Source organism: Syngnathus acus, chromosome 5 (assembly GCF_901709675.1).
Source record: "Syngnathus acus chromosome 5, fSynAcu1.2, whole genome shotgun sequence".
NCBI lineage: Eukaryota > Metazoa > Chordata > Actinopteri > Syngnathiformes > Syngnathidae > Syngnathus > Syngnathus acus.
This window is the reverse complement of record NC_051091.1, coordinates 9495165-9518789: the sequence shown is the minus strand read 5'-3', so window position 1 is coordinate 9518789 and position 23625 is coordinate 9495165. Positions and strand designations below refer to the sequence as shown.

The 23625-nt window shown below is 39.1% G+C and overlaps 1 protein-coding gene across 2 annotated transcripts; it reads left to right on the top strand.

Moving 5' to 3' along the window:
• Window positions 1–3852: 3852 nt before the first annotated feature.
• LOC119123333 (sodium- and chloride-dependent GABA transporter 2-like) lies at window positions 3853–23290 on the top strand. 2 transcript variants are annotated; one of them, XM_037252349.1, is made up of 16 exons: window positions 3864–4010; window positions 4113–4202; window positions 4529–4713; window positions 4923–5057; window positions 9423–9563; window positions 9670–9757; window positions 12199–12331; window positions 12637–12771; window positions 12945–13048; window positions 13578–13702; window positions 13834–13946; window positions 14019–14156; window positions 14309–14411; window positions 15947–16047; window positions 18025–18195; window positions 20795–23290. In XM_037252349.1, exons 2-16 carry the CDS (start codon window positions 4195–4197, stop codon window positions 20942–20944), a joined length of 1830 nt encoding a protein of 609 aa, XP_037108244.1. In that variant the 5' UTR covers window positions 3864–4010; window positions 4113–4194; the 3' UTR covers window positions 20945–23290. The 2 variants fall into 2 exon arrangements, with proteins under 2 accessions (XP_037108246.1, XP_037108244.1); XM_037252351.1 differs by lacking the exons at window positions 18025–18195; window positions 20795–23290 and adding an exon at window positions 16210–16339 and having other exon boundaries at window positions 3853–4202.
• Window positions 23291–23625: the final 335 nt, after the last annotated feature.

Genomic DNA, 23625 nt, shown 5'->3' with positions numbered 1-23625 from the left:
TTAATTTATTTTGTTAAAACACATTTTTTTTTAGATAACACCAAAACCTGAACTAACCAGGCATGTATAAACTTAATTTCATTCTATAGAGGCTTTGCAGTCACGTGGTTTTATCACGTGATTTTGTGTTATGCCGCCATCTTGGCGGTCAACTCGTCGGCTCGTTCCTACGTGTTTGTATGGATTGTCTGATTTCTGCGCTACGTTTTCACCGATTTCTAACGAATTATGGCTGATTTGCTATCCAACGAAGTTAGGCATTTGGATGAAGACTCCAAGAAACGTTACAGAGAGAAGTTGAACCTTGTTGGCACAACGGATCCGTACCTTTTACCGAGAAGCATGCTAAAATCGCCCGAGCATTTTGCAACAGCCGACCTGCCTGAACGCTCATATCCAGATATTTATAATTACCTCGTCGATTTGTTTTGTAATGGCATTTCATAACTTGACATATTAAAAAACTGAATAGAGTGAAATCATTCAGATACTGTACCTGTCTGTTCAAGTTGCTACCATTTTTATTTTTTGTTTATTTTTGCATGATGCTACATCTGATTGGCTTGAAAACTTAACCAATAAAATTTTTAACCTTGTGCCAATGGCTTGAAAACTTTGCCAATGTAGATTTTACCTTGTGCCAAATGAAGTAACAAAAACCCTCTTGTTAAAAAATGCTACATTAAAAAAAAAATTGTTTCACAAGGTTCATAATAATTTTTGGGGGAATTTCCTAATGCATTCACTCGAGAATTAATTGTTCAATTCCAATATGAAGTTCAATATTTACATTGATAACGTTTTCAAGCCAATCAGATGAAGCATCATGAAAAAATAAACAAAATAAAAACGGGGGGGTGAACTGAAGAAATCATCCCATTCCCTGCCTTGCTGCCTTTCTAAAAATGCACCCAGCATTTTCAACAATCATATTTGTATCATCCCATATTGTATTATTTCACATTTTGTGAAACAAATCAGGGGTGAATAGTTTGTTTACATACCTGATATGAAGTCCTCATTGCATATCCTTGTGTAAATCGTAGGTTTCCATCGTTCACGACGAATATCCGCGATCCATTTATCACGTTTTTTCATGTTCGCCGGAAATCTATAGAAGCTAAGATTTGGTTTATCGCCTCGTCTATTGCTACATCCAACAGCACAGCAGGTATCCGGCATTTTTAAGCTCATATAACAAGAAAGCGTGTGTGAGTCGTTAACCGGCACTGAAAAGTTGACCGCCAAGATGGCCGCCAAGCTAATGTGGGTAGCTTGATGACGTCAGCTGCAAAGCCTCTATTGCATTCTATTTCATTCTACATTTACTATTTATTTAATGGATCATTTTTGGAAAGTACAATATTACAGAGTGCTATTTTTCTTAATAAAAACACAAACATTTTTTGTAGTTTTGTTTGGAGGCTGGAACAGATTAACAGCGTTTCCATTCATTACAATAGGAAAAGATGATTTGAGAGATGAATGTTTTTTTATGAAACAAAAGTAACTTGTATCTTAAGACGGTCGCTCAACGAATTGACTTGGTATTAAGGGCAGTTGCGATTCCGAATGGAGATAAGATACGACTCCTCTTTTTGGAGTAGAAAGTTTGACTGCACCAAATCAATTATCATGTAGGCACATGACGCAACCACAGCTGTGATAACATGTCACGCCATCCAAGTGAATTAATGTGTGTGAGTGCGCGTGAGTCATCTTTTAGTCAGAATGATTATTTGTGTACTTGAACATGTGTGTGTGTGTGTGTGTGTGTGTGTGTGTGTGTGTATGGCAGCAGACAATGGACTTGGGTCACGCACATGTGAACTTTTTACTTGGAAGTCATGCTGAATGAACAATGGTTATTTACTTGAATATTTATTTTTCGGACAAGTTTTTACTTTTATTCCCTACATTTAAAGAAATATCTTTACATTGTACTCCTGTCTATGTGCACATTTTTCAACCTTGACCAATGGTCGACAAACACAATGCGAAAGAGATGTAGATAGAGAGATGTAGATAAAGAGGTGAAGTCAACTGTAGTTGATCTTGATGATTGATTGCGATCCTGAGAACCCAAGGAAACCACAACTTACAGGGACGTGAACCAGGAAACATAAAAGATGATGCAACAGATTTTAGCAAGCAATTCTTGCTTTGTTGCGCCCGTCTAAAATCTTTTGGCAGAACTAAAAAAAAAAAAATGCTCTGTGATCTGAAAATACACATACAGAGAAGATATATCGTTTCACTTGTTATCATGATATAATTTATGATTATGATCATCAGAAATTTCCAGTTACTAAGTGGCGTTTGCAGTCCAAACAGATTCGTCACAGCCCTGTGTCGTAAACAGTGTCTCTGTTTGATAGGAGGAGCTTGTCGTGTAGATGTCTATGTGGAACATCATCTGAAAATGTACAATATATTGTACACCACGTGGCTCTGTTTAAATCACCATAACTAAAAAAAATATATAGCAGGAATGTCAAATCAACTGTGCTTACACCTGGACGTGCCCTAAATGGGATCAACATAGTCGATTAATAGCCTTCTCTTAATTTAGCTGGGCTCAAAGCTCAGCTGTTGCACACTTCTGGCAATGAGGGAAACAGATGAATGCACTTCTGCCTCATATTTCTTTGCTTGCGGACAAACGTCTTGACCATAATCAAAACAGCAATTAAGTCCTCAAAGGTAATAATTGCCCGCGTTAGTCATTTAATCAATATTTAATTGTGTATAGTATAGTAAAAAAAATAATGAATAAATGGACACTTTATTTATTTTTTGTTTGAGTGGAATAAACCAAATGTCAAAAGGTGTTTTTATTCTGGTAGTTTTACATTTGAAAAATGATCTAAAACTACCCCAGTCAACATACATTGAATTAAAATAGGTTTGTATGAACTACTATTGTGATACACATCCATCCATCCATTTTCTGAACCGCTTAGTCCCCACGGGGGTCGCGGGTGTGCTGGAGCCTATCTCAGCGGTCATCGGGCAGTAGGCGGGGGACACCCTGAACCGGTTGCCAGCCAATCGCAGGGCACACAGAGACAAACAACCATCCGCACTCGCACTCACACCAAGGGACAATTTGGAGTCTTCAATCGGCCTATCAAGCATGTTTTTGGGATGTGGGAGGAAACCGGAGTGCCCGGAGAAAACCCACGCGGGCCCGGGGAGAACATGCAAACTCCACACAGGGAGGGCCGGAGGTGGAATCGAACCCGCACCCTCCTAACTGTGAGGCGGACGTGCTACCCAGCGCGCCACCGAGCCGCCTTGTGATACACATTAAATGCTCAAAATGTTTTTTTTTTTTTTTTTTTTTTTTTTTTTTTTTTTTTTTAAAAACGTGTATTTTTGTTCTTAGTTAATAATGAGGGGTTCCCGTACTACTTTCCAATCTCGGCAAACTTGAGGTACTTTGATTACCTAAATACAAATGTTTAGGCTAGCGGGAGTTTGGAACAATAAACGATCAAGCGCCACGGAAGAGGGCATAAGTTCATGACCATAAAAGCTGAAAAGAGGAAGTAAGTAGTAGGACATAAAAAGAATGCAGCGGTAGTCCGCTTTAAGATAAGAGTTCATTATCAACAAAAAGATACAAAAAGAAATATTCATAGTGCGATACCATGCCGCTTAAATAAATCCCACGGACTATAAAAGGATCTATGCAACACATCAAATGATGATAAAGATCTGCTATTTGCTGCGCAGGATGTTTATATAGTGAGTGTGCTATTGCCATTATTTTCTTTTCTCACAATTTACAGCCAACATGACAAAATTCCCAGTTGGCAGATAAATAAAGCCTGTTTACAGCCACTGATATAACAGAGACGGCTCAGCTGATTTGGTTTAGTTGTTAGCAACTGTGCTAATCTCAGTGACTCGAGCTGCTCCTGTCTCAGTGGAAAAATACAGCCGAGCAGTGGTGTATACCTTGAACCTTTGTCAGAGCCAAACAGTTTTTCAAGTGCAGCCACATGGTGCGGAGCGCAGCGTCTGGCAACGAGACGGCTCACAGAAAGGAACCATAGCAGCTTTGATTCTCACCTTGGCTCCGCTCATGACTTTTTCTTTGTATACAGAGCCTGCGGTGCATCCATCCGAGAGGAATACTGATCACTTTGTTGTTGCCGTAAGCAACTCTCAGGGGAGGGGGGCTTTGTGATGGAGGGGTAAGTTCTCAGTCGATTTCCCTTGGATTCCTCACCGCTACATGTCGGACTTTTCATTCTAAGACGTGTTTTTGCTGTAACGGTTGCCACGGATTTTTTGAGTAAGCGCTTGCCGCCGGTGGGAACTTTCCATTGCTGTTATAATCCACCCCAAGCTCAAATTCAACCAGTAAATTTAAATAAGAGCCTGAGTGGCGCCGAATAGAAGTCAGCTTAGTGATTTGCATTTATCAAATATTTGTCTATCCCTCCTTTAAGTAGACAGACAGATGTTTGAGATCAGAATGCGCCTCATTTGTAATTAATCTCCTTTTCGATATGCCCAGGGAATTCCTGAAAGGAAGCAGCCGTGAAGTGGCCGGTCACGGCAACACTCTGGCGAAGAAGACTCAGCTGCTGGATCGTGGCAAATGGGCAAACAAGTTGGAGTTCCTGCTGGCTGTGGCTGGGACCCTTGTGGGCTTGGGAAATCTCTGGAGGTTTCCCTATTTGTGCTACAAAAATGGGGGAGGTGAGCTTACCCCAGTCGCGCGCTCTCATTTCCTGTTTCCTGCTTTACATTGAGCAAACGCTATTAGTCATCATATCTATTTAAATGATAAGTCGCCCAAGTGAGGCACTCAACTGCAGTTTGTTGAGAGATGACGACAAGATCGAGGGAAATAAGCAAACAATGAAGATGTCTGAGAGTTTTCTGAGTTTGGCGTTTCCTTCCCTCAGGGGCATTTTTGGTTCCGTATGTTCTGTTTCTCCTGTCCTGTGGTATCCCAATGTTCCTTCTGGAGACAGCCATGGGTCAGTATACATCCCAGGGATGCATTACATGCTGGAGACACTTCTGCCCTTTGTTTGAAGGTTAGTATTGGAAGACGCACTGAATTTTTAAACGCAAACGTACATAATTCAACAGGTGTCCAACGCAGTCTTACAGCAGCCAACTCATTTCCACGATTCTCTGAATTATTTGCATCTTTGTATTTATTGAATCTTTTAGAGGAGAATTACACAAGGAAGTGGCGGGCAAAAGTTATGTGAAGTGATAGTGGAAAAAAATGTACATTTTCAAAACCCATCATATCCAGTGGTGGCTCTAGAAATTTTTATTTAGGGTGGCAAAGGGGTGCCAGGAGAATGTCAGAAATAATATGTTGAGCATTAAGCCGCTCCTTGTAGGCTATGCAATAACAATTCCCAAACATTTACCACTCTTTGACAGTCTTTGACATATTCAACATTTATTTGGTATAGTCACATAAACCTTTAACCCAATTATTGGCACCCTTGGCCACCCTTTAAAACCGCCTACGTTTTCGCATTCCTTAAACTTTTTACAGTCAACCTGGCAACACAACGAAGTAAAAATGCACATTAACTCAAAAACAATCAATAAAATTGGGCTTTAACTTATACAAACAGAGACGACAGATGGAAAAGACCCCAAAACAAAAGGAAAACTAAAAACCCTCCCAGTCATGGATTAAAAGTGTTCAGTGACCTGAGAACCCTTGGAAAACCATCCCCGACTCAAAGAGCTCTATTGTGTATGAAAATGACACCTGTGCGTTCTCACAGATGAACATCAAACCTGCGAGAGACCCATGTGACTGACCACACCAGGTGCCGTTCACACTGCACCTTTTAATACTATAATTCGCTCCGGCCTCTTCGGTGTCACGTTCCAAGCATGTATATGTTGACCTCGGCTCTAACAGCAGAGACATTGTTATTGCCGAAATTTGCACGATGCATTCTGTCGCCCACGAAGGAAACTTTGACAATCACGTGTATGTCACATGGAACCGTCACGCTAGTTACAAACAATGCTTTACTTGGACCGTGCGCCACTTGAAGTCCCTCACAAAGAAGAGACGACATGCAAATTGGAATACAAAGTGGTGGTCACACACAGGTTCACCTCAGACTTAGGAAGTAGAGCGTAGATAAAATAGTTCCCTCAAACTATCCCTCTGCTCATGTTCTTCACATAAATACCTCCTTTCATAAAACTTTTTTTAAAAGACAAATTGGGATGGAAACTGATTTTTCACTTCAACTATGTTTGCTGTTCGTTTTATGCACCGTTATATTTATCCATGAAGTATGTTACTTGATGGCAATGAGGCCATCAAAGCTCACATGCCCGACCTCCAAATTTCTATGACTAATGGATGAAATGTTAGTACTTGGCCACAAGCACATAGGAAACACACTGTCTAGTGTTTCCCCTATCATCAAAAGTGAAAACCATAAGAAAATTGAATTTTGGCCGATAATTTGTTTTTGACCGACATCCCAGTCATGATTGAGTGCCAAGGAACATTAGAGTCATACTGGGGAGGAAAAAAAGGATCATAAAATGATGACTAAACATGACCATAAACTCACATTATGATGTTAAAAAGACAGATTAGATGAGATTAGACTTAATCTTTGGAGAAAATTTCATAACATTCGAATTTTATGAAAGTATTATGGATTAACATTGCTATAATTTCAAACGCTTTTCAAATTGGAATTACCGTTACTATATTTTACGACTCAGAGAAGTACAGTTGCTGTTTTTCGGCAATCCCGTGCATGCCGCAACAGCAAAGAAATGGAGAGAGAAGAAGACGCATGCTGTAGAGCATAGGTGTCAAACTCAAGGCCTGGGGGCCAGATACGGCCCGCCACATCATTTTATGTGGCCCGCGAAGACAAATTTTGCAGTGACTTTGTGTCTTTACTAAAATTACTAATTGTCTTCACTTTTTAAAAATAGGTATATTCCTAGCATTTTCTATTACCATTAATCTTTTTAAACTATTTGAACAATTTTTACTAGTCTCTGATTTCAAAACTAGTTTGTTGTGTAGCCTATGCTGTATGTATATAGAAGACGTTGACGGTCATAATGGCCCTCCGAGGAAAACTATGACTACAACGTGGCCTGCGACAAAAATTAGTTTGACAACCCTGCTGTAGAAGAAGACCAAGAGGAAAATAGGATATGACTCAGAAGAAGAAAAAAAACATTTGACATTATAAGGCTACGGTGTTGGGAAACATAGCAAGAAGGCAGCACAGATGCTGATAGCTTTTAATTTCAAAACAAAGTTGTATGTATTGAGGATTTTTTTTTTGTGCTAGTATATTGTGACCACACGGTGACTGTATTCAAATAGGTATATGTAAAATCCAGCCCAAATATATCAAATCCAGTTTGACATTTGGCTTTGTGGCTTTTGCATCATCCCATCGAAACACAAAAGCACACAAACAACTAGCAGTCACATAACTAGCACAGGTAATGATTCCTTAGAGGGAAAGGTAGAACCAACCGAACAGCTTTCAAATGTGCAGTCGTTTCCCCTTGGTGGTTGCACCCCGCCCCACTGCACCCAGCAGATGCAGCGTTCTGGTGGTGTGCATCAAGCCAACGGGTGATTTTTCCTCAAAGAAAGGTTGCTTTGATTGCCTGCAGTTTTAATGGCAGTTCACTTCGCCGTAACCTTTTCTTGCTGCCCCAAGTCGGCTGGCTAGCAGCCACATGCTGAGAAGTAAATGCAGGAAACCCTTGTTGTCCTCACTTGTCGTTTTGTTAGCACGTCTTGTTCAGACTGATGCCTTTGACCCGGTGTGGTTTCCACAGTTTCCAGCGGTACCATTTTAAAGTGGAAAACCAATCCTCCTGTCTAACTGAGGCCAATAGTGCTGAGTTTAGCCTTTGCAGTCGAAAACAGCACATGCTATTTTTAAATAATTTATTTTTTAATAGCACCATTATAAAAGTTCCTTTATATCTCCATTGAAGGAGTGTAACTTTAGAATAACTTAAGCGCAGAACTGAATGAAAGTAAAAATAAATGATAATAAATAAAAAGATATACAGTTGCCAAATGCCACTCAAACTGGAGTTTAACATGATTGAAGATAATTTATGTAGTAATATATTATTCAATATTAACATTGGATATTTTCCGGCTGCATACCTGACTATCTTAATGTGATGCAACATAGAGGTTGGGGGGATCGTTGGTCTAGTGGTTCGCACACCTGCCTCACAGATCTTTTTTTTTTTTGTGCCACTTGCTCTCAACTGAAAATGACATCGCAGTTGCCACAATGTCAGTTTCAGTGGACAAGTCACAAAATGGCCACCCCTGAGATGGATAAAAAAAAACAGATGGATTTTATCACTTTAATTCATATTCCACCAATGAAACAATTAGAAGATGATATTTCGACTTATTGGGCTGTACAGAACATATTATTACCAAAAAAAAAAATGAGGATACCTTTCCCTTTAAAACGGTGTAAATTGACATAAATGTGCTGATGACATTTAAGCAATGAAAAGAAGAAAAGTGAAAAGTGGTGGATGCATTTAGTGTGCCTCGTGGCCTTATATAAAGGCTTCAAGCATTTTTCCTTTGTTTAAAATTGCCATGGGAAGTAGCTTTTCAAACAATAGTGGGCAAAGTAGTCTGTTGATCTTGGCAGTGGCAAATTATTTTTTTTTCTTTTCTATTCTTAACAAGCCGACAAGTCTATCAACACTTCTTTGACTTTTCCATCCGTGGCATAGCGCCCAAGTTCATTCCTTCCAAATGAACACATGAACGTTTTAATGGGCTATTAATACCTTACATGATTATGGAAATAACTAACCGAGCTGGTCCCTGTTTTTGGAAGGCGTTCACCCTCATAAATAGTGCACTTGTTGGAAGCTGGTTTCAGTTTATGACATGTGATTCTAGAAGGTTATTTACAGCACAAGGATGGTGTATGATGGCTAGTGTCCCAAACAGTACAGTGTCCGTGCATATACTGTTAAAGAAAAATCCCCGCTGTAAATCAGGACTCTCTAACTGCTTTCGAGCATACTGTAATGCAGGCAGGAAGGAAGAGAACATAGTATTAGGTAGTACAGAATGGATTTGAGGTGTCCATCCTTTGGTTTGTTGGCAACTCAATGAACAAAGAAAACAAGGTGGTCCATGTGACTGAAGGCCAAGTGAAACCGTATTCCTCGATGACGTAATTTACATGGGTTTTTTCTCTACCATCTCATGTGTCAGGAAGATCCTGAACTTTAACCTTGTGGCATTCAGTTAACATGGATAACAGATGGCACAACAAGAGGGAAAGCGGCATGGCATTTAAAGACCCAAAGAACACATTCCATGCTTAGGGATAATGCTCGTATCGGTCACACATTGACCGACCTGGTCTCTTCAGGAATCGGTTATGCAACCCAAGTGGTGATTGCCTACGCTGCTGTGTCGTACATCGTCATCCAGGCCTGGGCTTTCTTCTATCTCTTCTCGTCCTTCAGTGCTGAGGTTCCGTGGGCCAGCTGCAGGAACCCCTGGAATACCGGTAGACCACACTTGCGGGCTATTACCCGTCCCTAATCTTTTGACCGACTAAGAATGTGTGCTTGTGGTGTCAGTTATGTTATTTCAACATCTGATTGTTTCCGTAGTACATTGTGTTGAATTCGACAAAAGGAACGGGTCATCCAATTGGACAGCACCTGCTAATGCGACAACTCCCGCAACAGAATTCTGGGAGTAAGTATTTTGAAAATGTATGTTGTCATCATCAGCAGATTTTGTTTTATGTCCACGATATTGGTAAGCACATGAACTGAAAAAAAAGAAAGAAAAACAAACACAGAAGTTTAACTTTAGTAACCTGAAGGCGGCAGTTTTTCTACCAAAAGAAATTGTTTGCAACACCTATCAATGAAAGTTGACCAAGAATCGACCCTTGCGGAACTCCGCAGGCTGGAGACTGCAACAATGTAATGCAAACATTGTTTCTCTCTGAAAAGGAGCATCCTCATGACTCTAATGCTGGCAAATCCTTTTGTCTGCGAAGCAATCTTACATTGACCAAGGCCAAGTGCAATGTGCCAAGGGCGGATTGAGAGATCAGTGCGCATGATTCAGAATTATGAACACAAGGAGAAGCTTATTCTCCAGCAGAATCCGAGAACTTGCTTTGGCTACTTTATTTGAAAAGAATCTCCCTCCCGAATGTAACCTTGCCTCCCCCATCTGTGCACTCAGTGTTGGACACCAAAAAAATCACATGCTTGTGCAAATAGTAATTCAGAGTCAATAAGAGTTGCAACGTTGGTTGTGTTGGACATTGCAACACCTAAAGTCTACTTTTGCTATAAAAGCTAACAGTACATATGGATAAAAAATAATTTCCTTTAGAAATTAATTTTCATTTTTTTTTCCATGATACCGAAATGTGCCAACACCGATCAAAGTGTAGCGAAGGAAATAAAATTGTGTCTAACCATCAACAAAATTCAGAAATTATTCTTGGGGGTACACTGAGCCAGCCCTGCGGTTATGTTGAAGTAAACTTACCGTAATTTTCGGACTATAAGTCGCGGTTTTTTTCATAGTTTGGGTGGGGGGGCGACTTATACTCAGGAGCGACTTATATGTGTTTTTTTTTTTTTCAAAAAATTAAAAAAAATAAAAAATAAAAAAATAAATGAAACCGCGATAAACGAACCGCAATGTAGCAAGGGATTACTGTAATTTGAATTTCAAGTGACGACAGCAGCGCGAAACCATCTGCGTCACTCCAATTCATTAAATCCATCAATCGTCCTTTGTCAACAATGCGTGCGCGCCGCTGACGGCTTTTGCACTTAAAAATATTCCACAGGCCCATATAACGATATATAAATTATATATCAAATAACTATTATATAAGCAATAATGTTATCAAACCATCTGTGCACTCTAAATCATTAAATCCATCGATCAAATTCCTCGTCCTTTGTCAACATCGCCGCGCGTGCGCCCTGACGTCAGCCTCGTCGTTATTCCACAGATCTACTATATAACTATATTGTAGCGTTAACAAAGTTCAAGGAAAGACGTGGCTGGACGTCCACGCCGCCACACGCCTGTAAGTTTGTTTTGTTAAATAAAGAGCCGTTTACCAAACCCACGTCTTTCCTTGAACTTTGTTAACGCTACAATATAGTTATATAGTAGATCTGTGGAATAACGACGAGGCTGACGTCAGGGCGCACGCGCGGCGATGTTGACAAAGGACGAGGAATTTGATCGATGGATTTAATGATTTAGAGTGCACAGATGGTTTGATAACATTATTGCTTATATAATAGTTATTTGATATATAATTTATATATCGTTATATGGGCCTGTGGAATATTTTTAAGTGCAAGAGCCGTCAGCGGCGCGCACGCATTGTTGACAAAGGACGATTGATGGATTTAATGAATTGGAGTGACGCAGATGGTTTTATTAACGTGTTATTTATGTAATAGTTTTTTGAATAACTCTGAATTTTACGTCAGGGCCGTTCTCAGCTCTTAGTTTGTGTTTATGTCACGTTAGCATAGCTATCGTTTAGCCTGTTGTTGCTCGTTCATGACTGTTCTTGGTGTTGGATTTTGTCGAATAAATTGCCCCCCAAAATGCGACTTATACTCCGGAGCGACTTATATATGTTTTTTTTCACTTTTTTGGGCATTTTATGGCTGGTGCGACTTATACTCCGGTGCGACTTATAGTCCGAAAATTACGGTACAATGCAGTAGGCCACTTGGCATTGGCAAACAAATCATCCGTCTTCCTGTCAACACTCTGGCATTCATGTGCTGAGCCCAACATGATACAAGGTCAAAAAAAGACAATGGAATGTCAAAAAATGTCATTGAGAAGCTTGCAATGCAGTTGCCATTTAGTGAATGTGACATTGCTCTTTATTATATATGTTATGACTGGCGTGAGATATTTGACATGTCTTCCTATGACTACATGGAAAATCAATGATCAATTAAATGATTCTTAGGCTAATTACCATATCAACCCATTGATGAATAAAATAGATACAATTGGGGTTTTTTTTTTGTTCTGACAAAAAATTCCCAAGATCTTTTCTTAATCGCCTGAACGGAAATGACAGAAAGTCTTGCTTGTCACATGTTTGACTGTGTTTGTGTTTGTATTCCAAGGAGACGAGTTTTGGGTATATCCTCGGGGATAGAAAAGATCGGCAGCCTGAGGTGGGAGTTGGCCTTGTGTCTCTTGTTGGCTTGGATTCTCTGCTATTTCTGTGTTTGGAAAGGAGTGAGATCCACCGGAAAGGTAACACGCTTTATTTTTGTACACGCATGCACGCATTAGAGCTTCAGAAGTGGTCACGTGGTTCCGTTTGGATCAGAAAGCTGACAAAAAGGGTACAGCTGAGTAACGGCGGATTGGTAATCCTTCTCGGATGTAAATCCTGGGATGCAATCAACTGTGGCCTAGTTATGCTCTGTATAAACAAATGGATTATTACCGCGCAAGGGTTTGCCTTCAGGGCAGTTTAGCCTCGATCCTTTTTTATTAGATGTTGCGATTCAAAGGTATGTTACGAGTATTAACCCTCACGTGTCTCTTGTCAACAGGTAGTTTATTTTACAGCCACTTTCCCTTATATAATGTTGGTTGTTCTGTTGGCTCGTGGACTTACTTTGCCCGGTGCTATTGACGGCATACGTTTCTACCTCTATCCTGACCCGACAAGGTTGGTGGACCCTCAAGTAAGTAATAAAGTGCCAGGCCAAAATAAAAAAAATAAATCAACCAAGTACCATGACAGGATGCCCGATCAGCTGCATAGGCTAAATCCTGTAGACTGTCTCAAATTCACATATATATTTCTTTCAATCATTTAGATAGAGTTCATATTTCATTTTCTGATATGTCCACTCAGGTTTGGATGGATGCAGGTGCACAAGTCCTGTTCTCCTTTGGGATTTGTCAAGGAAGTTTGACAGCTCTTGGCAGTTACAATGAGTTTAATAATAACTGCTACAAGTAAGTTCCCATTTGTTTCCTGTTTTTGGCCGCCATTTTCTTTTTGCTTCGCCTTTTCGCTTCAACAATATTTTTATTCATAGCACGTGAAGGTCATGTTGCGTGTTGTTTATAAAAAGACCGGATATGACCTTCCAAGGTCAATGCTATTCAAAGTCCAGCTGCTCTAGAAGCTTCTTATAGTGTTTTTTTTTCTGCGTTGAGAAAACGGTTGACAAGGTTTCAGGTTGATTCACACTTGACTTTTATGCTGTATATCAAATGTATGAAGAAGGTTCATCACGCTAAACAGGGACCTCACATTCTTGTTTTCCCCCTCTCATTCTTTCCACCCAAATTAACAGAGTGGAGTGTGCTGTCTGGTGTTACCGGGCTGTACTACACCATACAATTTTGGATTAAACTCAAGAGCTAGATTAGATAGATAGAGATGGATAGATAGCTAATAAATATATTTTTAAATTGCACAGTGTGTGACTGAAACTAATAATTCATTTTGAGTCTAATAATTTCTTTGTTTTCCTCTTAGGGATACATTTGTTCTATGTTTGGTAAATGGTGGCTCCAGCTTTGTGGCGGGCTTTGCTATCTTTTCTGTTTTGGGATTCATGTCCTACGAACAAGGATTACCAATATCAGAAGTGGCGGCTTCTGGTAAGAATCCAAACATGATTATTTCTTATTCACACATAGCATAAATCTTTTTTTTTTAGTCTCCAGTCCACAAATACTGATGTTTTTTTTGATAACGGTTCACATAATGACTGTTATGTGTGTAACGACAGGACCTGGCCTGGCTTTTATAGCATATCCAAGGGCAGTAGCGATGATGCCTTTACCACAGTTGTGGGCCATATGCTTCTTTATCATGGTCATCCTGCTGGGTGCTGATACACAGGTCAGTTGAAAATATGATTGTGAAACCTTTGGTGGATCCCTGGTTTGTGCTGACTTGTCTTTCCTTTACTAGTTTGTGAGCTTGGAGTGTCTGATGACCTCCGTGACAGATATGTTCCCGACTGTTTTCCGGAGGGCTTATCGACGAGAGCTGCTGCTGCTTTGTCTCTGCTCCGTTTGTTTCTTCCTTGGTCTTCTTCTCGTTACTGAGGTGAGAGCGTGACTCTTTCCTTATCGCATTGTTTTTTTTTGCTTTGTGTATTTAACTTATCAAGTGATGGTACTGTGGTCCACTGATTTGGTTTAATGACCGCAAATGTATAGTATGTTGTGTCATGATCTTTCGCCATTCTCTTCTTCCAGGGGGGCTTGTATTTCCTTCAGCTTTTTGACCATTACGTCTGTAGTGGCAACAACCTTCTCCTCCTTTCAGTGTGTCAGTCCATAGCAATTGGATGGATATATGGTAAGTCCTTGTAGCTGGGAGTCATCATATGTTTTCATGCCTGTTCTGTTATTATGGGATGGAAGGAGAGATGCAAACGTATTTTTAAGGTTGCACTTTGTGTAAAGAGTTTGACAACCCCAGGTTTAGGGAAATGAATATACCAGGCAAATTTCTTTAGCTCTCTCATTCAAATCACAGGCAGTATCCATGTGAGCTGTGTTACTTTTGGCAAAGACTAGGTGGCCCAAAAAAGACAAAACAAAAGGGCTCATAGCCAATCCGTTTGGACAGGAAAAATACAGGCTCTTGTATAAGTGTACTGTCAAAACACTTCTTTCAATTAGCAGCCAGTATGTCAAGCCAAAACCATTCAGACAAAAGCCTGAAAATCTTTACCACCGAGACAAACTTCGGTTTTACGGAGTGGCGGAGCCGTGTGGACTTCATTTATAATTGCATAATCGTAACCATATTTGTTTTCAGATGAAGTTGTATTTTTAAACTTGAGTCCATCTGACCTTTGTGGTTTTGTATACACTTGTGACCCTGGGGGGAAAACTGTATTGAAGAGGATTTGATTAATGTAGTGCTGCTGCCCTCTAGTGGAAATCATTGAACTATGCATGTGAATAGTATTTATGATCTAGACATGTAATTTTGTTTGATCCTAAATGTATGTTAGTTGTATGTTTGAGTATATTTAAGGTTAAAAACATGACATCTTTTTAAATGTGTATTAGTAAAAATATTTTTTTATGGACAAATTGATTAAAAAAAAATTCTCTTTTTTTTCTTTTTTTTTTTACAAATCTTGAATTGGGGTTTGTAACAACTTTGATTGATTTAAAAACTATTGGTTAACTTTTGACTGAAAGAGGACAATAAGTTCCTTTAACAGGCAACACATTCCTTTAATGTATGGCCTTAGACAAATTGGCGTGGACTTCTATCCATGTATTACAGTCCCGCGGTTCTTACGCACTTCATCTGCCAAATATTTTGTCCTCTTTTGTTCCTCCCATCACTCCTGGTTAAGCTTATCCAAGCTTGAGAGGCCATTAGATTCTAAGGAGGGATTTGCGCTCTTTATTTGACACGCATTCATACTTGTTCTACCCTTTTGTTAACAGGGATTTGTTAAAAACTCAGAGGGGTTTAAAGGTTGGAGCTGGAATACATTTTGTTAAATGCAAAACAACACAAACACACTCATCTGCCGCTTTGTTGAGTGCAGCTACTGACATCCAATATATTAAAATTTGCCCAATCATCAAGATAAGTTTTTCTTTTGGGTAAAAATGTTTTGGGTTTGCTTTGTTTTTTTTATTTGTGGCTGTTTACAGTTGTATCATGTAATTAGAAGTTAGACGTTTTTTCTTTCCTAGGCCAGTATAAAAGATATTGTCGCTTTGGAGGCACATTTTAATAGGACATGAAAATTTAACTAAAAAATAAAAAAATCTGTATTATGTGTATTTTTCTGTATGGTTTCATGTAAAAAAAAAAAATTTTTTAAAAATAATATATATGTTTTTTTGTATTTGGTAAAACAGGTGCTGATCGTCTCTATGACAACATTGAAGACATGATAGGGTATCGTCCATGGCCACTAATGAAGATCTGCTGGCTTTACATTACCCCCGCTGTTTGTCTGGTGAGTGAAAACTAGTGGAAGGTACGAGTCATTTCTGTGACAACGGCAATAAATTCCTTCTTGGCAAATTTCTTAATATCACACTCACAAATTCAATTCATGTCATAATGTATGTGTCTGGAGTTTTCTCACAAAGCTTCATCTTGTTGTTCTTCTCTCAAGCTTGAAATGACATGCTTAAAATGACATAAGAAGAGGAACAAGGAAGAGGTGCATGAGAAGAAATTAAGGATTTGAACTTTGTGACGTGACGAATTTGAGACAGGTGCTGGTGTCAGTGCCAGGTGGGTTAGGATGAAGGGAACAAAGAGAACATTTTCATATTGTTGACTGTAAGTGAGTAAGACTCATGTGACTCTTATTGTTCACTATTTGTGCTACATTGTGGTAATTGTTGAAGATTCAGACATGCAGTAAATGCGACCCAACAAATTTTTTTTTTAATGTGAAGCCCAGCATAAGTGTGTATGATGTAGGGTTGAAACATTTTAAACCCAGAAAAGGACATTTTTAAAAATGAGTTGGGACAGAGTTCCGTTGCTAGGATGACAACTTTATTTGTAACGTTTGATTTGAATGGTGTTACTATAGTTTTGCAGTTTTATTTTTCAATTTAAAAATCCAAAACGGGTGGTAAAGAAATGTTGCTAATTGATTGTCGGTTCTGGCATGGCAGCCTTTATGTACTGTCGCAGGATCAATCCAAGTCCTTCTTTTTAATTCTTGTTGCAAACTGGAGGTGGATATTCCACAATAGTTTCAGCAAAGCTCCTCAACCCAACGTTACATTTATGAACGTAACAGTGCAAAGCCACAGGGGTGTTCGGCTGATTGACATCTCATCAGCCTCACCTCCTGTCTCTGATTGGCTGTTTTTCCTCAGACGCTGTGGTTTTGTATAAATCTTAATAGGCTCATCTCATCTATCAGTGTAAATGTTGGAAAAAGACAGTATATGCTTGTTGAAATTTGTTTTTTCTTTGTTTAGATCCTTAATCATCTAGGTATTAGTAATCTGCGTAGGTGGAATGGAAGCAAGTAGTTGTGCAATTAAGCCCAACGGTTTTATAAAAGGGTTGCATAACAGTTGCCTAGGGCCAAGAACCGGGTGTTGGGGCTGAGAAATGTCTCATAGGGGCTCATTACAGCTATTAAATGTCCTCAAATTCCTTTTTAACATGTCATTACATGCATATCCGAGAAATCGCAAACATGCACATACCAGAGACAGTATATAAGAAAGAAATTAAGATTTTCTTGAAGGCAAAGCTGATTTGATGTTAACCAAACCACGCTCCACCCCCAAAGAAAAAATGCTGGCATTTTTCCAAATGAATCATATAAGTTCAGCCGGCCCGTTACATGTCAACGACATCTTACCCAATTCTCCGCACAAAAGGTCAGGTATGACGGTAAAGTGAAAATTGGCAATATAATATGTATAATGATTTGATATTTAGGATATCCTTGGTTGTGTTGTGGATACCTATATTTTTTTATATTTTTCTTTTGACATTATACTACGTCTATAAGAAATTTATTGTCAGTCGCTTATTTTCTATTGACAGTTATTTTGACTTGATGTTAGTTTTGCTTTATTTAAATTCAGTGCTAACTTGTTCATGTCAAATGATATTTGTTTAAGTATTTAATTTATTTTCTGGAGTTGTCAGAAGCTGTTTGCGGTTTTCTCCAGACGCAGTATATATGAGTATTTTAAATTCTATCAGATCATTATCCTTTATTGTCAATCAATGAGCCAATGGTTGCAAAATCCAGGAATATTCAAACATCTTGCAGTATAATCATGACCACTGATATCCTTTGCTTATCATTCCAAAATGTTCTAGGGACGTTTCTAGACATTTACAGGAACATTTGCAGCCCTCTGCCACTCGACTGAGGTCCTACTTATCATGACTGCAGTGATGCCGAATGTCTTAAGGCTTTTTTGTGATTTGTTTTGTCACTTGCTAGGGTACCTTCGTCTTCTCCTTGGTGAGATACAAGCCACTCAAATTCAACAAAACCTACGTCTACCCAACCTGGGCCTACGCTTTGGGCTGGTGCCTGGGACTCTTCTGCGTTCTGCTGGTGCCTCTGTGGATCCTCTTTAAAGTCATTCAGATGAAAGGCACTGTGTGGCAGGTTTGTGTTTGGCAACATTTTATTCAATTTAACCCTTAATGCGTCCTGAATCATAACTTACAAAGCTGCCATTGCCAATGTTAGCCTGGGATGAGCAAGCACGTTGTGGTTGCCTAGGCAATATGCAAGCTGGCCAAAAATGACTTTGCACTCCCCTGGTTTGGCACCATCACCACTGGTGGCACAGAAATGATTAAAGCTCCACCAGGCCTTTTGTGGCCCGGCTTGATGACTAAACCAAAGAACCTGCACTGCTCTGGTCCCACTGCTGTCCAGCGCCAGGAACTAAACAAAGCACCAAAATTCAAAAGGGTTACTAGAAAAATAGCCCAGCCTAAATTCCATTGAGTGATTTCAACCTCATGATTCTTTTCAACGTCCCTAACTTGCACTACGCTCTAGTATTGCAGACTCTTTAACAAGTTGAAACAAAAATCCAACTTTTGTTCTATTTCATCATTTCAAAAGCATCGCCCTAAATTTCAGCCACTTACGAGTGCCGTCTCCTTTTCACTGCAATTAAGCCTGCATTAAGATCTTGTGTGACTTTACGGAACATTTGATTGACAAAGAAATTGCCAGGTTCCTAAATGTGCTGTGCTGACACGATTTTACACAACATAGGAGCGGGCCAACTCAGCTGCAGGCAAATTCTAAGATTGAAGACTCATCTGTGGTTAACAGGTTCTGTTGTTCCTACATTTGTTTAGAATAGTTTTGAAAAGGGAAAGGTGTGAAGAGTAAATCTAAAAAACATGAGTGTTGTCACAGAGCTGAAATTCTGCCTGGCAAGTCTAAATGGATGGAGGACTATAATGCTGGTTAAGACAGCGGCAGTGAGCAGATTGTGTGCTTTGAGAATAAATATTGTTTGACAAGGGTAGTGTGAGGGTTGATGGCTAATATTCGGCATGTCTACTTCATAGCTCTGAGGTTTACCGTTCACATTTCAGCTCCAGCCTTTCCGTGTCGAGTCAGCATGTTCTCCTCGTGTTTGCTGGGCTTTTGGCTCTCTGGCTTCCTCCCACGTTCCAAAAAAAAAAAAAGGAGAAGCTAATTGAATGTACTGCAAATTGTGTATGTGAGCGTGAATGGTATTTTTTATTTTATTTTTATTTATATTTGACTGGCAACCAGATGCTCGCCATCTGTCACCCAAAGTCTCCTGGGATAAATTCTAGTGACCTTTAACCTTTCTGAAGATAAGCAGTGAAGAAAATGGATGGATAGAAGTATCATGGTATTTTTATTTTCCATTATCATTCTCAGACTTAAACATGGTGAGGATAAATGACACATTATATTGTGATGTCATGTAATACTTTATGAGTAAATAACAAAACCTTCAATTTACATCTCAGGTGGACTGTGCAAGTTGGACAGTTTAGGGTTAAAAGATTGTGTGCTAAAGAACTCGATTTGTACTTCAAGTAACTGTAAGCACGGTGGAGAACTGATAGATCAGTAGCGTAATAATACCTCCAGTAGGACGCTTTGTGGTTTTGAAAGATTGACGTGTGTTGCTCCTATCTTACGGGCGCCTCACCCATTTAAACAGCTCAAAATAGATTACCAATCTCCCATCCATCAAGTTGTCACATTCTGAAGCATTCGGTGCATATTTTTATCCCATAAAGTTATGATTAACGCATCGGTCTTGACATTTCATGGGGTCGCCACAATGTTGCATTGTATGACGGCCTGCTCCAATTGAAAAGCGCCCACACTCGTTGCCTACATCTCTTCTAAAGCCAGGCACTTAATTTACCTTACAAAGCCCACCGTGGCGTGCCACTTAACATTGAATGTGTGAAAGTGAGAGAGAACGTTTGAGTAAGAGAGCGAAAAAGAAAGTCTGACAGGAATAATGGGCTCTTCTGCATGTTTTAACAAGAGATGCAGTTAATCAGTTGTTGGAGAAAACACAATGCGATATTAAACACATTTCACAGGCCCCAGATATTCAGATTCTGGAATGCGCCCGGAGGTGCTTAAAAGTTACCTGCATTCATATTTTGTTGCTAGTTAGCCTTGACAGAACATCACACACACAGCGGACCAAATTGTAGGATGCAGCTGCCCCTTCCTCAAGGATGCAGTGAAAGGCTGTGAGAAAACAAATGTCCAAAAATCAAATGCCACTTTAAAGTTTTGGCTATACGATGCGGGCATTAATGTAGCTTTAAAGAGTAAAAGCCCTGGCAGACATTCAGCTGCCCTTGGCGCTATACCTGGCAAAGGCACTAGTTGACGCATGACTAATGACACTTGGCCGTGAAAAGTTGCAGGTGAGAGAATATGGGCTTGGGAAACATTTTTCTAACATTTACTGCTATTCCCTGTACTTGTTAGAACCTGTTAAGTAGTCACCTCATGAGCTTTAGATGAACAGGCCAATAAAAGAACACTTCATTACCACAAATGCAAAGTAGATGAACATCTAAACTTTTCTCAACACCTGCCAGTGAGCTAAGGATTTGTTAACAGTCAATTTTATTTATACAGCTCATCAGTCCGGACGTCCTCTTCCCCACACATTGTCTAATTGTAATTTTTTTTTTATTTATTGATTCATGACTGTTTCTTGGTGTCTTCACAGAATCTCAAACAGCTTTGTCATCCAGAAAACAAGCCCCACAGCCCAGCAAAGCAACCTGAGCAGTACCCGCTGAACCCCAGCAAATCTCTGGCTCCTTCTGCCAATGAGTACAAGGGAAGCGGTGGCGTTGAGATGGAGGCGCAAGTATGAGACCGTGAAATTTTTTCAAGAAGGTTTTGCAAGCTGTGTGGTTTTAAGTTCTTGTGCCACAAGAAGAGATGTTTCATAATACCATTTATTACTTAGTAGATTCTGCATAGAAATCGTTAAGGTTAACAACCTTAACATGAATCATACATAAATCATTTGTCATAATGCCAATAAGCAAACGGGAACACTTTCCTTGGCGCTGCTGCAGTTGTGTTCTCATCAAATTTTGCAAGGAAATCAAAGCACTGAAATATGTTTTACCGGGACTATGTCCCACAAAATATGTGCCTATTTAAAAGCTTGTGCACCAATGTAAGAGGAACACTAGCAAAAAAAAAAAAAGAAAACAAACACGAGATGTTGCCTGTTTTTTGGCATAAAAAGAAAATATTAGTGACAACGGGCGGAGTCCTTGCACCCCTGAAAATTAGCACTTTCTTTAACATTTCATTATCAAAAAAGATTAAGAGCAAGTTTGGTCAATCATTTGTATAAAGATTAAATTGTGACATAGGAGTTCCGGTCTGATGGCAGTGATTTTTCTGGCTCCTTCACCCAAAATGTGTTTCTACTACTTCAATTTCACTTGACAGATAACTAATTTATTGTAAGAACAGGCTCAACTCCCTAATAACTGATTTGTGTATCCAGTGTCATCACTGCCAATTTGTTCTGCACAGTTTGCATTGACAATATCAGGCGGATGGAATTTTTAAAATCCTTTGTATACATAATTAGAATACACATATATTAAATAATTTTCATACATGAATTCAGACTTTTGGTACCAAAAAGGTTGGCAGAATGGATGCTGTATGGACTACTTCCACATTTGGGATATTGTGCCGCGCTAACTTTCGGTCGCTAGGCTAACACATGACAGCATCCAAGTCTTCAAAGAAATAGTTGGAATAAATCTTTAAAAAGTCACCACTTTGGATAACATTTCACCCTTAAAAAGCACCAGCACTGAACTTTTGGAAATAATTTTTATGACGTTCAACCAGGTTGAAACATGCAGACCGGAATCTTTACCCTAGAAAAAGCTCCTGCGTTACCGTGCATATGGTCTATTGTTGAAACAAGATATGAAAAAATTCTATGTTGCATAAAATCACGCAAATGTACATCTTTTGATTAGAATCATAAATCCAACTCGTTGATTCTCCACATCTTTATGCCTTTTAAAAACTGTTTACTAAACTTAGTGTTAATCTCTCTTGTTACACTCACCAATACAAGTCATACTATGTTACTGAATTCTTCTTAAAAAATGTTTTATTTAGTTTTTTTTAGCATTTACACGATGTCCGTGTTTGTCTGTCCTCTATATGTTGCTGTACGGTTATGACCATTGTGTTAGAAACACTTTCTGTTCAATTACATGCTCATTTACATACACATACAATACGTACATTTTATGTATCATTACACCTGCTCAGTTTAAGAATGCTAAAACCATTAAAATAATGATGTGCAGTTAAAACAAAAGTTGTTGATTTTGAGGTTACGGAATGTCTGCAGTCCGAATCCTCATGCCAATCATTCGATCAATTGTTTATTAAAATATCTTAAATGATGCAAGACTAATACAGTTAGATTACAGAGTGACTCTTTGGGAAATGTATTGTAAGAATAAAATTTTAACAAAGTGTGTATATTTTGGAGAAGTGCAAACATCAAATAATGTGCTGTTGAATGTACAGGCCAAGACCTTCCAGGTGAGAATGACTGGCTAGAGTCAGACATACATTTATAGGTACAGTGAGGACCAACAACAACAAAATTGGCTTTCAGGTGAAATTGTTTGAAAAATACCAGTTGTGAATTTTGCCGTTCAGCTCTTTGTTAGAGAACAGCAATTGTGGAATCTGCGTTAAAAAGTATAAAGAAGGTCAAATAAAGTTCACATGTCGTGGTAATAATGCATTCTAGATTTAACCTGAAACTTCATCCAAAAGCCAAATATCCATTTTTTTTACAAGTAGGATTTCACGTCTTGATACTGAATGTTTGACCGAAAGAAATCCGTAGCCTAATTCCAGTGATGTAAAATGTAACTGAAAACCAAATACAGTACAATGATTTACAAGTTAAACACACTGCAAAGACAAAAAAAATGAATGTTCTAATTGGTGAACATTTAGACAACAATTAAAAGGAAAGGTGATGTGGTCAACATGATATCTCGTCATTTTAAGTTGTATGTTTTTAGTTTCCATAATCATGCTTTATAGGACCTCTCGTTCACTTCTCGATTTGAAATGTGACTTCTGTACAACGTTCAGGTAAAAAATCATCTCCGCAGCCAACATATATGCACAGCATAATAAAGTTGATTCACAGGTAGTACAATTTTTCTTTCTGATTGATGGCAGGTAACACATTTTTGTCCTTGCATTGATGACTATCTGCATTTACTGTAAGCGTTACATATTTTTACTACATGCACTGACACATGCACTCACACTTCTTCAGAATCAGGCAGTGGTTGCCCCCAAGGCTGAAAAGTGAGCCTTTGAAAGTTGGAAGCAAAACTTCTCAGGTTGTGATGTCAACATGGCTGATGAGTTTCATTGTTTTACTGTCTTACCTATTTATTTCATGAAGTCATCACAAAACAGAACCCAGAATTTATGGCAATGTAGCAAAGCACTTTGTCTTTGTTGCTCAAGTATAAA